Source organism: Pteronotus mesoamericanus, unplaced genomic scaffold, assembly GCF_021234165.1.
Source record: "Pteronotus mesoamericanus isolate MK-2021 breed Mesoamerican mustached bat unplaced genomic scaffold, CSHL_Meso_final scaffold_165, whole genome shotgun sequence".
Classification (NCBI taxonomy): domain Eukaryota; kingdom Metazoa; phylum Chordata; class Mammalia; order Chiroptera; family Mormoopidae; genus Pteronotus; species Pteronotus mesoamericanus.
In genome coordinates, this window is record NW_026555307.1 from 9,812,541 (window position 1) to 9,825,630 (window position 13,090).

At 52.0% G+C, this 13,090-nt stretch overlaps 1 protein-coding gene across 2 annotated transcripts in view; it reads left to right on the forward strand.

Annotated features, from left to right (window-relative positions):
* Window positions 1–13,090, forward strand: part of ACTN4 (actinin alpha 4) — a 68,077-nt gene that overhangs the window by 37,253 nt on the left and 17,734 nt on the right. The window contains exons 2-8 of one of the 2 annotated variants that reach the window (XM_054589114.1): window positions 3,570–3,684; window positions 3,920–4,039; window positions 7,469–7,555; window positions 8,199–8,286; window positions 10,205–10,283; window positions 11,454–11,535; window positions 12,218–12,303. In XM_054589114.1, coding sequence (XP_054445089.1) covers window positions 3,570–3,684; window positions 3,920–4,039; window positions 7,469–7,555; window positions 8,199–8,286; window positions 10,205–10,283; window positions 11,454–11,535; window positions 12,218–12,303 — 657 coding nt within the window. The remainder of the gene's footprint in view (window positions 1–3,569; window positions 3,685–3,919; window positions 4,040–7,468; window positions 7,556–8,198; window positions 8,287–10,204; window positions 10,284–11,453; window positions 11,536–12,217; window positions 12,304–13,090) is intronic. The other variant, XM_054589115.1, reaches the window with a different exon arrangement.

Here is a 13,090-nt window from a genome sequence, read left to right on the forward strand (position 1 = left end):
TTTGGCTCACTATGTACTTGGCACAAGGCCTGGCCTTGGGTTGACACTCAGCAAATGCTGGTTGAGGGAATGCATGTGTACCAACCTCATGGTGGCCTAGGGGCATTGGGAGCAGGTGGGACCTGTCTGGCAGTCAGACTGAGAATTTTGCATAGTGGAGGAGGGGGGTGCATGCAGTGGGCTAAAAGGCCTCCATCTACAGAAACCACCCCTCTGCACTAGCTACCCCACACATCTTAGTCTAAACCAGGTAGGGAGAGGAGTGTATAAGCAAAATGTTATTTTTATAACCAACTAGAAAAAGCTATGAATTTATAATATCTCATTCGAATTTCAGCTCCTACTCGCCAGTACCATCTGCCGTTCCCTGAGTATGGTCTTATGAGGTCATACTCTTCTTGCCCAGAGCTCAGGGCTCGATGAGCCTCTAGATGCCCCTCATCTTTCAGGAGGACAGAACAGGGTGAAGCAGGCATGGAGTGAGAGGGGGAGGTTATGCACTGGCGGGTTGCTTCAGTAGCAGAAGCAAGATTTGAACCCAGGTCTGTGTGAGCCTCAAGCCAGAGCTCTCGTTTACTGCTCAGCAAAGATAAGCAAAGGTGAAGAGATGCAGTGTGTGTGGAGGGTGGGTAGTACAGTGACCTTGTGAGGACGGATGATCTAATCCCAACAAGATAAGGTTTGTTCAGAGCCTTCACAGGTTGGAATACAGACCATCTTGAGAAGGTCTCCTGTGATCTCGTTTTCATTCCAAACCATGGGGGTGGGATAAGGGGCTTTGCAGAGAGGGAAGCAACAATGTGGATGTGTGTGCATGGGTGCACGCACACAGTTCATCTAGGGTTTTGTGCTGGCACCATGCCAGAGGTTTTAAAGCATTCCCCTCTCCCATTTAATCCTTACAGAAACTACAGGAGGTAGATTCTGGTAAGTTTAGCCTTTAGCGAAGGAAACTCAGGTGTAAGGGGTCAAGTAATTTGATTGGAAACAGAGCAAGTAAGCTGAGGAACTTGCATGCAAACCCAGACCTGTGCCCCTTCAGAGCACATGCAGGTATAACACAGGCAGGCTGAGGCTGCAGAGGTGTCGTTTAGACACATGCTCAGCCCTGGTTGCAAACCGGGTGCCTAGACCCCAGCCCCAGCAGCAGCAGAACACCGTGAGGGCTTACCCTCTGGGAACTGCCCTCTTGCGTCCTCAGTGTGGGATGTGATTGGCCACTTTGCTGCCCAAAAAGTATCTTTCGGGCACATGCAAAAGCAGAGGCTCAGCATCCCCTGCCACTTCTGCTTTACAAGGCAGCTGAGTTCCACACCTGCTTGCTGCCTCCCACTGAGACCAGCTATACTTCGGGCATTATAAAGATACATGAGATGTAAGAGGTAATTTCTACCCACGTGCATGGAATGTCCAGTAAGCTCCAGAACAACTGGAGGAGGCTGTCAGATGCTGAGGGTTAGGCTGAGTGCCGAGTGCCGGCGAAGGCTGGCAGGGCACAGAGAAAGCACTCCGTGGAGGAGGTGGGCAGGATTTCAGAAGAGGAGATTCTGGGAGGCACGGGGACATCTTGAGAACTGCTGTTGATTGAGCACCTGTCATGTGCTCTGCAAGCATTGTCACCTTGAATCCTTACACTGGCTGTGACCCCCGTGCCATCTTCATCCCCACATTACAAATGAGGAAGTGGGTGTTGGGAAGGTTGGGTAACTTGCACACATGAGTGGTGTAATCAGCATTCTAGTCCTGGTTTGTGTGAATTCAGAGTTGTATACTGGGGGTGTGGGAAATGAGGTAGGGAAGACAAATTCATATGTTCCTTAATGAGAACCTGCTTGGTGGTTGGAGCACGAAGTAGCTCATGGTTGTGGGAAGGAGGAGACTGCATAATTGTTAAGAGACCAGAGAGGACAGTGCTGTAATGAGATATGCACAGAGATAGCCAGGTCAGAATCAGGTGAGGGCAAGCAAGCTCGTGCAGGCATCCCGGAGGAGCTGCCCTTTGACCTGATTTGAGGGAGGAGTAGGGGCCAGCTAAGGCAAGAGCAAGGCAGTGGGAACTGCCTCACGTAGGAAGGGGGTCTCAGTCTCCTAGGCTGAGGAACCCTTCATGTCAAGAGGCAGGTGGGGGAGCCAGGGCCGCTGAGTGTCCATCCATTTCATGTCCCATACGTCCCAGCCACCCACTGCTTGGTTTTGGAAGGAAACCTCCTGTGGTCCCCACTGTAGTGCAGTATGTTAATTAGGCAGCGTCTTTGGGAAGTACCCTGCATTGAGTCTCTGAATGAGCAGGACTGGTAGCACTCACCAAAACACATAGTGCTCCTTGGGAGCTCCTTACCCCCAACGTGGCTTCTGCCTATGCCTGCGCATGGAGCATGCTCTTGCATGTTCTTGGTTGTCTGCCCACATATACACTGACCCCTGCAGAATGAAGGGGGCAGGGGCTCCTATGAGAAACAGGCATGGAGCTTTTCCCAGACCCTGCTGTGGGAGGCCGAGTGAGCCAGTTTCCTCAGAAGGAGTCTGCGCATGTCCACCTTAACTGATGTTATGTGCTTCCCTGGCACTGATATCTAATAACATGCCCCAGCCATCAGGGCGCTGAGTGGCTGGTCACCACCAGAAGGCCAAGTGCCCTGTACTTGCGTGTTCTGTGTTCAGGTTTGGGATTTGGGCTTCTTGTCTATGGCCATCTCTACCTGGAAACATCCTTTCGTTTTCCAGCATCGTCATGTTCAGTGGTCTTCAAAAACGTCCTTCCTCAGAAACAGTTGCCTGACTCTGGGGGGCAGCAGGTGCCTGCTTCCCACTTGCCTTGCAGCCCCGCTGAGATACATTGATCTTAATATTTGAAAGGGGGCATATGGCTGCTAGGGAAACAAACTGTGGGGATGTGCACAGTGTCAGAGGATCTGTGCTCCTAGTCTTCAGAGGAGGTGCTTAGAAACCTTAAATTTACAGGTTGTTCTTGTGCAGCTGCTTTCCTGTCCCAGGACATCTGTGCTAGAGATGGGGAAATTGCTGCCCAAGCTTCTGCCTGAGGGGAGGCTGGGTTGAGGCAGTGCTGGCTGGGACTCGTGGTCTGGTCAGCCCTCCAGGTGAATGAGGGCTGGCTGTGTCTGTCTAAGAGAATGTAAGCTCTGTGGGAGCAGACCCCTGCCTCTTGTTTTCACACTCGGGCCTGGCACTCAGTCACGTAGGTTTGTGTGAGCGAACGAGCAGACCATAGGCTGTAGCACCTCTCTCTGTTCTATGTGCCGGGCTCAATCAGGATGTTGAGAGGGCACTTGCTCCAGGGTGTCAGGCTGGGATTCCAGTCTGCGCTCTGCCACTTTTTACCTAGGTGGTTGTGCAGTGGGTCTATTAACTACCCTGAGCCTCAGTTTCCTCAGATCGATCTGCCTGGGTTGTTGTAAAGATTAGAAACTGTGTATATAAAGAGTGGAGCCCAGAGCTGGGCCCTGTAGTGGCTGTGTTGTCTAGGGGCCAGGGCTATGGCCCAGCCCTTTTGCTAGAAGCCCCAACAGCCACACTGACCCTCCCGACCACTCTCTACTCTGCTTCCTCAGACCTTCACCGCCTGGTGCAACTCCCACCTGCGGAAGGCCGGCACTCAGATCGAGAACATCGACGAGGACTTCCGAGATGGGCTCAAGCTCATGCTCCTCTTGGAGGTCATTTCAGGTGAGGCTCCTCTCCCACAGAGTGCTACTCACACCTGGAACAGGTGCCCTATCACAGCAGGCCCCCGGGACATGGCTCACCCCGTCTGTCCCGTTCTTGCTAGGAAGAGTGAGGCCTCTGTGGCTGCAGCAGCAGTGTGTCTGCTCCTGGGCTTGTTGGGATGGTCCCGGAGTGCTGTGGAGGCCTGTTCTGGAGAGCTGTGGGAACCCGACAGCTTTTCTTTCTTCTTTCTTAGGGGAGCGGTTACCTAAGCCTGAGCGGGGCAAGATGAGAGTACACAAAATCAACAACGTGAACAAAGCACTGGACTTCATCGCCAGCAAAGGAGTCAAGCTGGTCTCCATCGGGGCAGAAGGTGAGGCTTGGATGGCGCGGCTCAGTTTGTGACCTGCAGACTCTGAGGCCCAACCTCTGCCTTCTGAACAGAAGTTTTGTTGGTGGCAGAGCACTTGGGATGCTTAAACCAGTGACCCCAGTGTTTACCTCAGTGCGACATTGGGCTTACAAGTTCCCCCTCTCCTGCATCCACAGATTAATCCAGTTCAAGACCGGGGAATCTGGCACCCCTGATCGTGTGGGTCAAGCTTCTTCTGTAGGGAGTAGGAATGGCTTTCGACCCTGGACAGTCACATTTGCCCTCCTCGTGCTGGGCCTGAGAGACACTGGCAGACACATGACATGGCGTCTCTCTGTGCCAGGAGCACGTATGCCCTTAGGCCTGCCTGGTATCTGTGGGCAGGAGGGGATACAGAGGGGAGAAGGGCGTGTGAGGCCCAGTGTCAGGGTTCTGGGGCAGGGAGTGCAAGTCCAGAAGTCAGTGACCAGACTTTGCTGGCTACAGGGCCTGAGAGAGTTTGGCGCCTGACTGGATACCCAGAATCCTTCTGTGCCCTGTGCCCCATGGTGATACTCAGGACTATAATCCTCTACTCTAAGCCCTCCCGCTAGAGCAACAATGTGCTGTCACTCCTGCGGCGGGTTCTTGTCTTGCGGTCACAGGTGCTTTTGGAGACTAGGTGAGGACTGACGGAGCCCAGCAGCTCCTCATCAGCCTGGACTCTCAGTTCTGTTCATTAGTCAGAGTAGTGTTTCCTACACCCAACATCCATGTTCTCCCAGCTTTTAGAAAAACAAAGAAAACTAATTGTTGTTAATGACATGACCCTGAGAGTTTGGCCAGGACTTGAGGCCAGAATGCCTGTACAGAGTTCCAAGGCTCCCCTCCCCCAACCAGCACCGCCCCAGGACCTTTCCAGGGAGGGGTGCCAAGCCTCAAATGCCACAGTCAAGGTAATTGGTGTTTGTTTAAATAAAAATATCAAACCCCCAACATTCAATCAAGCCCTGAGATTTTCTGTCTTTGCATGGATCTTTCCCCCTGGCTGCACTCCAGCCTTCTGCTTCTCACAGCTGCATTTATTTTGCTCAAATGCTAGTCTGTAGATGCAGAAGGGGTTAGAGGAGAAACCCATGGCAGTCGTCAGTTTTCATTTGTAGAAAAACTCAGGCTAAAAATGTTTTCTGTTCATACCCAAATTGATTCCCTCCCAAGCCTGTGAGCATTGGGCCTTGGGATGAAGCTGAAAGGCAGCCTACTGGAGACATTCCGAAGGCTTTGGAATACCTGAGAGCCCTAGCCCCAACCCTGCCCCCATTTCTCTGTCCCTCTACAGGATCTAGGGAGCTGTAGGAACATTGCTTCCTTAGGGTGGGGTAGAGTATGAAAGGCGGCAAGTTGGAGGCAGCACTGCAGGTCCAAGAAGCAGCTGGGGGACGTGTAATGAGAGAAGTTGCCCTCTTCCCCTCATAGGAACTCTCTAATTCCTCTGTGACCAGCTTCCCCATGTAACCAGCTGGGAGAGTGGAGTTGTGGCCTCTTCCCCAGACTGCCTATCCCCCGCCTCTGGGTGTCTGGAACTTGAGAGGAACACAGCATATATTTTCTAAATGAATCAATGCCTTTGTCCCACACTGGGAAGGTTCTGCCTGGTTTCTGAGTCTGGGGTTCTCGGCCCTGGGAAAGGGCCTGCAGACACTGTGTTCTTCCTCTGCCTCCAGTCAGCAAGCTATTTTCTTATCCTGAAACTAAAGCCAAAAGCTGCCCATAGCCATCAGCCCATGGCTTCACTTGGGGAGCTTCTCCACTGTTGCTAATAGAGCCTCCCACCCATTTCTCTTGAGTGTGTCCTTGGGGAACTTGGGCCCCATGCTCTCGATAACCTTTTCAAATCAATAGTTTTCTATTGAGAATCCATGTGCAAGGTCCCTTAAAGCGTTCTTCCTCACCCTTTCTCCTTGCATCTTGTGTGCTGAGGCGTGTGGGGGCAGAGGACATTTAAAGGACTGCCAAAGGCACTCTGGCTGACAGGCTCCTTCTGGATGAGGCCACTTGTAACTCTGTCACCCAGCAGTAGACATATGATGACCTGAATGTTGCAGAGATAACTTCTCTAAGTTGCTGAAGCTAAAGAATGTGTGGTCCTGAGCCTTTTCACGCCCAGAAGTTTGAGACAGTTTTCCGGGCCTGGTGTCTCTCCTCCCCGCTTCCTTCAACAACATTGTACCTTTCTCAAGGTACTGGGGATGCAGTAGTCATGAAGGCAGACAGAGAACAAGTAAACCAACCAACAAATACATGGTTCCAGTTTGCAATCTGTGTGTGAGGATAAGCAGGGTGCTGGGGAGAGAGGCCCTGGAATGGGTGCAGGGAGCATTTTAGACTTGTGGTGAGGAAAGCCATTTTGGAGAGGTGACACAGAAGCAGAGGTTGACAGGATGGGAACGACCAGCCATCTGAGGAGGGGGTCGAGAGGTACATTTTGTTGGTCAACAAAAGGTATGAGGTCCTTAAAGCAAGAAAGAGCCTGGCTTGCCAAAAGGATGTAGCTAAAGAGTGCTGGGGAGGGGGAGGGGTCAGGTCACCCAGGGCAGGCCTTGTAAGCTGGACTCCAGAGCAGGGGCTTCTTCTTTGGCATAGTGGGGCTCTAAGTAGGTGAGTGACACAAATCTGATGCACTTTTTAAAGGGACTGTCCTAGTCTTGGCCAGGTGGCTCAGTTGGTAGGAGCATCATCCCATACACTAAAAGATTGTGGATTTGATTCCCAGTCAGGGCACGTAACTATGTTGTGGGTGATTTCTCTCTCAGATCTACCTCTCTTTCTCTCTCTTTCACTCTCTGTGTGTGTATCTCTACACGCTCACCCCCCCTTCTCCCTCTCAAATCAATAAACATTCCTCGGGTAAGGATTTAAAAAGTAAATCAATAAAAATAAAGGGACCCCCAGCTGCTGTATGGAGCTGAATTGCAGGGGCTGGTGTAGGAGGCAGTGTGTTGAGCTCTGCAGGAAACAACAGTGGCTTGGATAAAGGTGGTAGCAGTAGGATTGGGAGGAAATGGACAACACACACCCACTAGTAGAACAGCGTGCATGTAAAGGTGTGATGGAGGTGTCAGCAGAGGGCTGTGCCCAAGCTTTAGGGAGGAGCAGTCTTTTGAGCTGGGTCAAGAGAATGAGTTTGCTGGGTGGGAAGAGGCTTTTGTGGCCAAGGACACCTGTGTACAGAGGCTTTTGGGACATTGGTTCCCAGAATGTTCAGGAGACATCTCCCAGTGAGGGTGGCAGAGGGTAGGTCTGTGGGTGGCTCTGTAGATGATCAGAGCTAACTTTAGATGAGGTGGTAATGCTGCCAGTGGTGGTGGGGTCTCACTCTGGTTTAACAACCTTCTCAACTTTTGCCCCCTGCCCCCGCGCACCCCGCCCCCCGCCCGCCCGCCAATGCAGAGATTGTGGATGGCAACGCAAAGATGACTTTGGGGATGATCTGGACCATCATCCTCAGATTCGCCATCCAGGACATCTCGGTGGAAGGTAAGAGTCAGGAGTCCCCCTGACAGCCAAGAACCACTTCTTCTCCCCACCCTCGTTCCACTTTAGCTGGGAACAGTTAGATTAGGATTTGGGGCATTTTGTCTTCATGCTTCAAGGCCTGTCCTTGTTTCCCAGTGTCACTCATAGGGCCTGGCCCCTCACAGGAGTGGTTAGTATATACTGGCCCAGGCTGCAAGTGAAGGGGATGGGGGTTCTCCCTCAGAGCCATCCGGAGTAGAGCTTAGGCCCCTCCCACTCTGCTTCCAAAGACTGTGGCCAGATCTGGGAGAGCCTGAGTGGGCAGGGCCAAATGCTTAGTCCCCTCCACTGACTTCACTTTTTTTAGAAGAGGCCAAGGCTGGCATCAAAGGCTTTTTAGATAGTGTGTTCGGACTATTAAAGGCACAGGCCTTGTGGTCTGAAATGTGGCACAGGTTCAGATTTTGACATTATTCTGTCACTGCCACTTGCTGCAATGATCCTGGCAAGTTACTTCTTGGGGCCCTGAGTGTGGATCAGCAGAGGCCTGGAATGGGAGGAGTTGTTAACTGCTGTTCTGTCTGGTGGCCTGTACCCCAAGTTCTGCCTGAAGCAGAAGTGTAGTTTTGTCTGAGCCAGTGCTTTGTCCTTGTGTGTTTTGCAGAGACCTCTGCCAAGGAAGGGCTCCTTCTCTGGTGCCAGAGAAAGACAGCCCCATACAAGAATGTCAACGTGCAGAACTTCCACATCAGGTGAGCACTGGCTGAAGCCCCAAAGCCCGACTCATTCCCTCACCTCTTCCCGAGACCTGAAGTGCTGTCTTCCTACCTGTGCTCTTTTCTGGTGCTTTGTCTTAGGCTGTGAATTGCCAGACCTCAGGGAGTCCCTCTCTTGACACTGGCTCCTGTGATCTCCTTGTAAGATTCCTGTGTCCTCTCCAAGGAGTAGGCAGCGGGTGGCAGTGGCCTCAGTTGCCTCACCGTCCTGGGCTAAAAGCCTTAAAGCAGTTCTGGGGCCCGCCTTATAGACTCCTCTTCCTCCCCAAGCAACATGATTCTCAAAAGCAACAACAAAGCTCTTTTTTTTTGTTTGTTTTGAACTCTTAAGAGGGACCTGTCAGTAGCTCTGCTAGTGGGTTGAGTGTTGGCAAAAGTGTACTTTGTCCCCTCTAATGAACAAAACTCAGCCTTGTGGTGAACCTGCTGTCCCTCAGGTGAGAGAGGGAGATGAGACATGTCCACTGTTGCCAGGACACAGGTGAGCATGACCAGTGCCACTGGAGATCCAGGGTGTGGCAGGAGGCAGTATTGCCTGGTGGTAGTCCTGAGATCAGATCTGGCTTGACCCTGTGGCTTCACCCCTCTGAGCTTCTGGTATCCTCCCAGGGTGGATAGACCGTGGAGGGGGCACACAGAGGAATGAAGAATGGGTCCACATGTAATCCACAGAGATTCTTCTGTGTCCCCAGGCTCTCAGAGGCCCCAGCACTGGAGGTTGGGGACCTTTCCATTTTGTTCTGCCACTAATAGCACATGCTTCCTCCCTCGAGCTCCTCTCTGTGTCTCCTTCCTTTTCCTGTCACCAGCTGGTTGGTCCTCTCTGCACTTCTTGTTCACTCATTTATACAATTGGAAAATATCCATATAGTGCCTACTATATGCCAAGAGTGGTGGCAGCACCAAAATGAGTCCCCGCCCTGGAAAAGTTACACTACAGCAGAGGAGACCAGTAGTTGACAAAGGTGCAAATAAACCAACAACATAATTTCAGGTAGTGAGAAGTGCTATACAAAGACCACAAAATAGATTGAGGTGATAGGAAGTAATCGAGAGAGTCCTGGCCGGTATGGCTTGAAGAGTTTTCCTGAAAACTGGAAGGTTGCGGGTTCGATTCCCGGTCAGAGCACATATGAGAGACGTTGATGTTTCTTTTCTCTCTCACATCATTGTTTCTTCCTTTCTCTCTCCCTCCTTTCCCTTCTCTCTAAAAAATCAATAAGCATGTCCTTACGTGAGGATTAAAAAAAGACAGTAAGTAATTGGGAGAGTACCTTGCTCAGGCGTGGCCTTAATGAGGAGGTGACATTAAGCTTGACCCCAGAAGGAACCAGCCCTTAGAGGATCTCAGGGAGAAAAATGTGACCAGTCTAGCTTGTGACCAGTTTTCATTTTGCCTGAACAGAGACCCTCGTCCCAAGCCACTTCCTGGCATTTAGCCAGCTTTTATGGGTCAGGTCATACCAAAGTGCGGAGGTCATGCAGCACAGGTACCAGCCTGCTGTGGTGGGCCGTCTCTCCTCCGTGGGCCTGTCCAGTTTTGTAGAGCCTTGCATATACTCTTGTCATGTGTCAAGTCCTGGTCTAAGTGTTTCCATATTTACGTATTTAATCCTCAGACAACCCTGTGAAGTAGGTACTGTTATCCCATTTTACAGACATGGAAACTGAGGTAGCAATCATAAGACTTACCCACAGTCATGCTAATAATAAGTGGAAGAGCTGGATTTGACTCCAGACCTCATCTCCAGCAGTCATGCTCACACCCACCCTGCCATACCATCTCCCTCTAGTACCTGGCACACATACTAAAGTACCTCAGTAGGTGCCCAAGGCCTTTCTGCACTCCCATTATAGTACGTGAGCCTCATAACCTTGGCTTTTCCACCCCCAGCTGGAAGGACGGTCTTGCCTTCAATGCTCTGATCCACCGGCACAGGCCTGAGCTGATCGAGTATGACAAGCTGAGAAAGGTATGCATCTTGTGTTCCCCTCAACAGCCCACAGATACCCTGAGTCTGACCCTGACTTTGGGTCATGTCCTCCAAATCTGTCCATCACTGGTGCCCAAAGCTGTATTCTGTGCTCAGATAGGCAGGCTGGGAGAGGCTTGCGCCAATTCTCACCAGACCACTGGCTCAGTTCTCACCTCCCTTGCTTCCCTTGGAAACTGTCCCCTTCTCCTGCCATGGGCCTTGCAACCGCTGGGGGTTATTTTAGGGCCTGACCAGCCATGTCTTCCAGGTCCCCTTACTTAACTTCTGGATTCTGTAAGCACTCCCTTTCTTTCCACGGGGAAGAGGGTTAAAGAATTCCAAACCATCACTGCTGGCAGACATATCCCAGGCGGGTCCTCTTCTGATTTGTCTTTACAAAGTTTGTGACCCTGTAAGCCCTAGGCCCTGCCTTCTAGGAGCTCCCAGCCTCATGGGGAATGCAGGACAATGTATCCAGAGTAAGCCAGCCACATGAGGCATGCACAGTTGCCCAGCCTGACTGTGATGAGGAGGTGATAGGGCCAGACAATGCTGCAGAGGAAGGCTGGCATGATCGAGAAGGGCCTGTGCAGGAGGAGGCAGGCTAGAGCCAGAGAGAGGGCATTCCAGGTGGGGGAGGCACAGGCCTCACTGAGCCTGTTCAAACCACAGTGGATTTGGGTTCTAGCTGGAAAGTGGCAAAGGCACGTGAGGGGAAGCCAAGTGAAGTGGGCTTTAATCCCATAAGCCAGTGGGAGATGGCGTGAAGGGATGGTTCAAGGAGGTTGGAATGTGGAGACTCTGGCTTTGCTCCTCCCAACCCCCACCCCCAGTGCTGTCTCAGGTCTAGACCAACCTTCAGGGGCTCAGGACAGGGGGCTTAATTTGGGGTTTGTGCATAGTTGGAAACTGTAAGAAAAGAGCACATTTTTCCTTGGAGAAAGGGTCTCTTAGCTTGTCCACCACAATTTCTGGAGGTTCCTTTGGGTCAGAATTGACTTCATCCAGGTGTCCCCTCTCCCTGCAAAAGCACAGGTGCCTGAGAACTCCCTGAAAGACCCTTTCCAGTCCTACTCCTCCAGATCCCTTCCCTCCAGGCCAGCCCTGGGTCCCTTTTGCTTCTGCATCCTGCCCCTGACTGAGTTCTATCTCCTTGCCTACCCCTAGGATGACCCAGTCACCAACCTAAACAATGCCTTTGAAGTGGCAGAGAAATACCTAGACATCCCCAAAATGTTGGATGCAGAGGGTAAGTACATCCCTTTTGTTCAGTCAGCACCTTGTTTCCTGGGTACATCTTTTGGTAACTGGAGAAAACTGTCAGAGCCAGCGAGAATGGCTGAATGAACCTGGGTGAACCTGGGAAAATGTGTTGCCAGGGGAACCAGAGCAGGAGCAGGGTGAGGAGTGGGGCAGGGAGTTTGAGGAGGATCAACTCTGGGGGCTGCCAGAGCCCTGCCTGACCCAATTCACACCGAGGGGAAGGTGGGGAGCCCGGTGGCCAGGGAGGGCTGGCTCCTACCTACCCTGCCTGCCTCAAGTGTGGAGTCCGGAGCCCACCAATGTGGAATGTTTTGTTTTTTCCTTCCCTGGCTTTGCTCCATTTCCCAGCTGTGCACCATCCCCCACCAGAACCCATGCCTCTGGCCTCTGGTGGCCCTTGGGGTCAGCTTTCCAGCAGCCTCTTGAGGCCATTCTCAGAGAGAGGAAGTGGCCTCATTTTAATCCAGTTCCCACAGCTGTGGCCTTTCTGGGGATTGAGGGGCTGAGGGTGTGGCTGAGCCTACCAGAGTCACCAGGGGTCACTGAATCAGCTCTAAGGGTTTTTCTCCTGGGATGGCTGTGGCCTTGGGAGCCTTTGGATCCTGGTGAGTGACCACCCCTTCCCCCGCCCCTACTTGGGCAGTTTAACCCTTGTTGTTCACTTGCAGACATCGTGAACACGGCCCGGCCCGACGAGAAGGCCATAATGACCTATGTGTCCAGCTTCTACCATGCCTTTTCGGGAGCGCAGAAGGTACCGGGCAGGGCCAGGCAGGCCCACCTCGCTGCCACTGCCCAACGCCACTGCTGCCTCTCGCCTCCCGTGCTCACCTCATTTCTCTTGCAGACGGCAGTGGCCTCTCTCCGACTGGAAGCCACACCCCAGCTCCTTGACATCACTGCTGCCCATTTAGTCTTTGCTGACACTGTCTATTGAGTGCCCAGTCTGTGCCAGACTCTGTACTAGGACTGAGTCAGGCAGGGTCCCTGCTCTCAGGAGCTTCCATTCTAGTGTGAAGCAGACAACAGGCCTATCCACAGATCAAGTCATTTCATGTGGTGATAAGCACAGTAGAAAACATGGGACAGGATGATGGGATAGAGATGCCTGCAGACTGCTTTAGATGCGGCCCCGGGGAAGTCTCTGAAGGGTGACAGGAACAGGCACTTGGAATGACAAGTAGGAGCTGTCACGTGAAGATCTGTAGGAAGAGCATTCCAGGCAGAGGGTAGAGCAGGCACAATCCGTGAGACAGAAATAAGCTTGGCTTATTCAAGGAATGGCTGGAGAGGAGTGAGCAAGAAGAAGAGAGTTGAAAACGAGGTCAGAGAAGGTGGTAATAGGGCCACGCTGTGTAGGCCTGTTGTAGCCTGAGAGCAAGAATTTGGGTTTTATTTTAGGGCCCCAGGAGACTGTTAGGTGATTTATGCTGAGGTAGTAGGCATGCTCTTACTTTCTGAGAAAGATCAGCTAGAGTTTAACGCCTCCAGCCCCAAACAAGTCTTCCTTTTTAGAGCTGTTAGCTAGTGTCACAAACCCA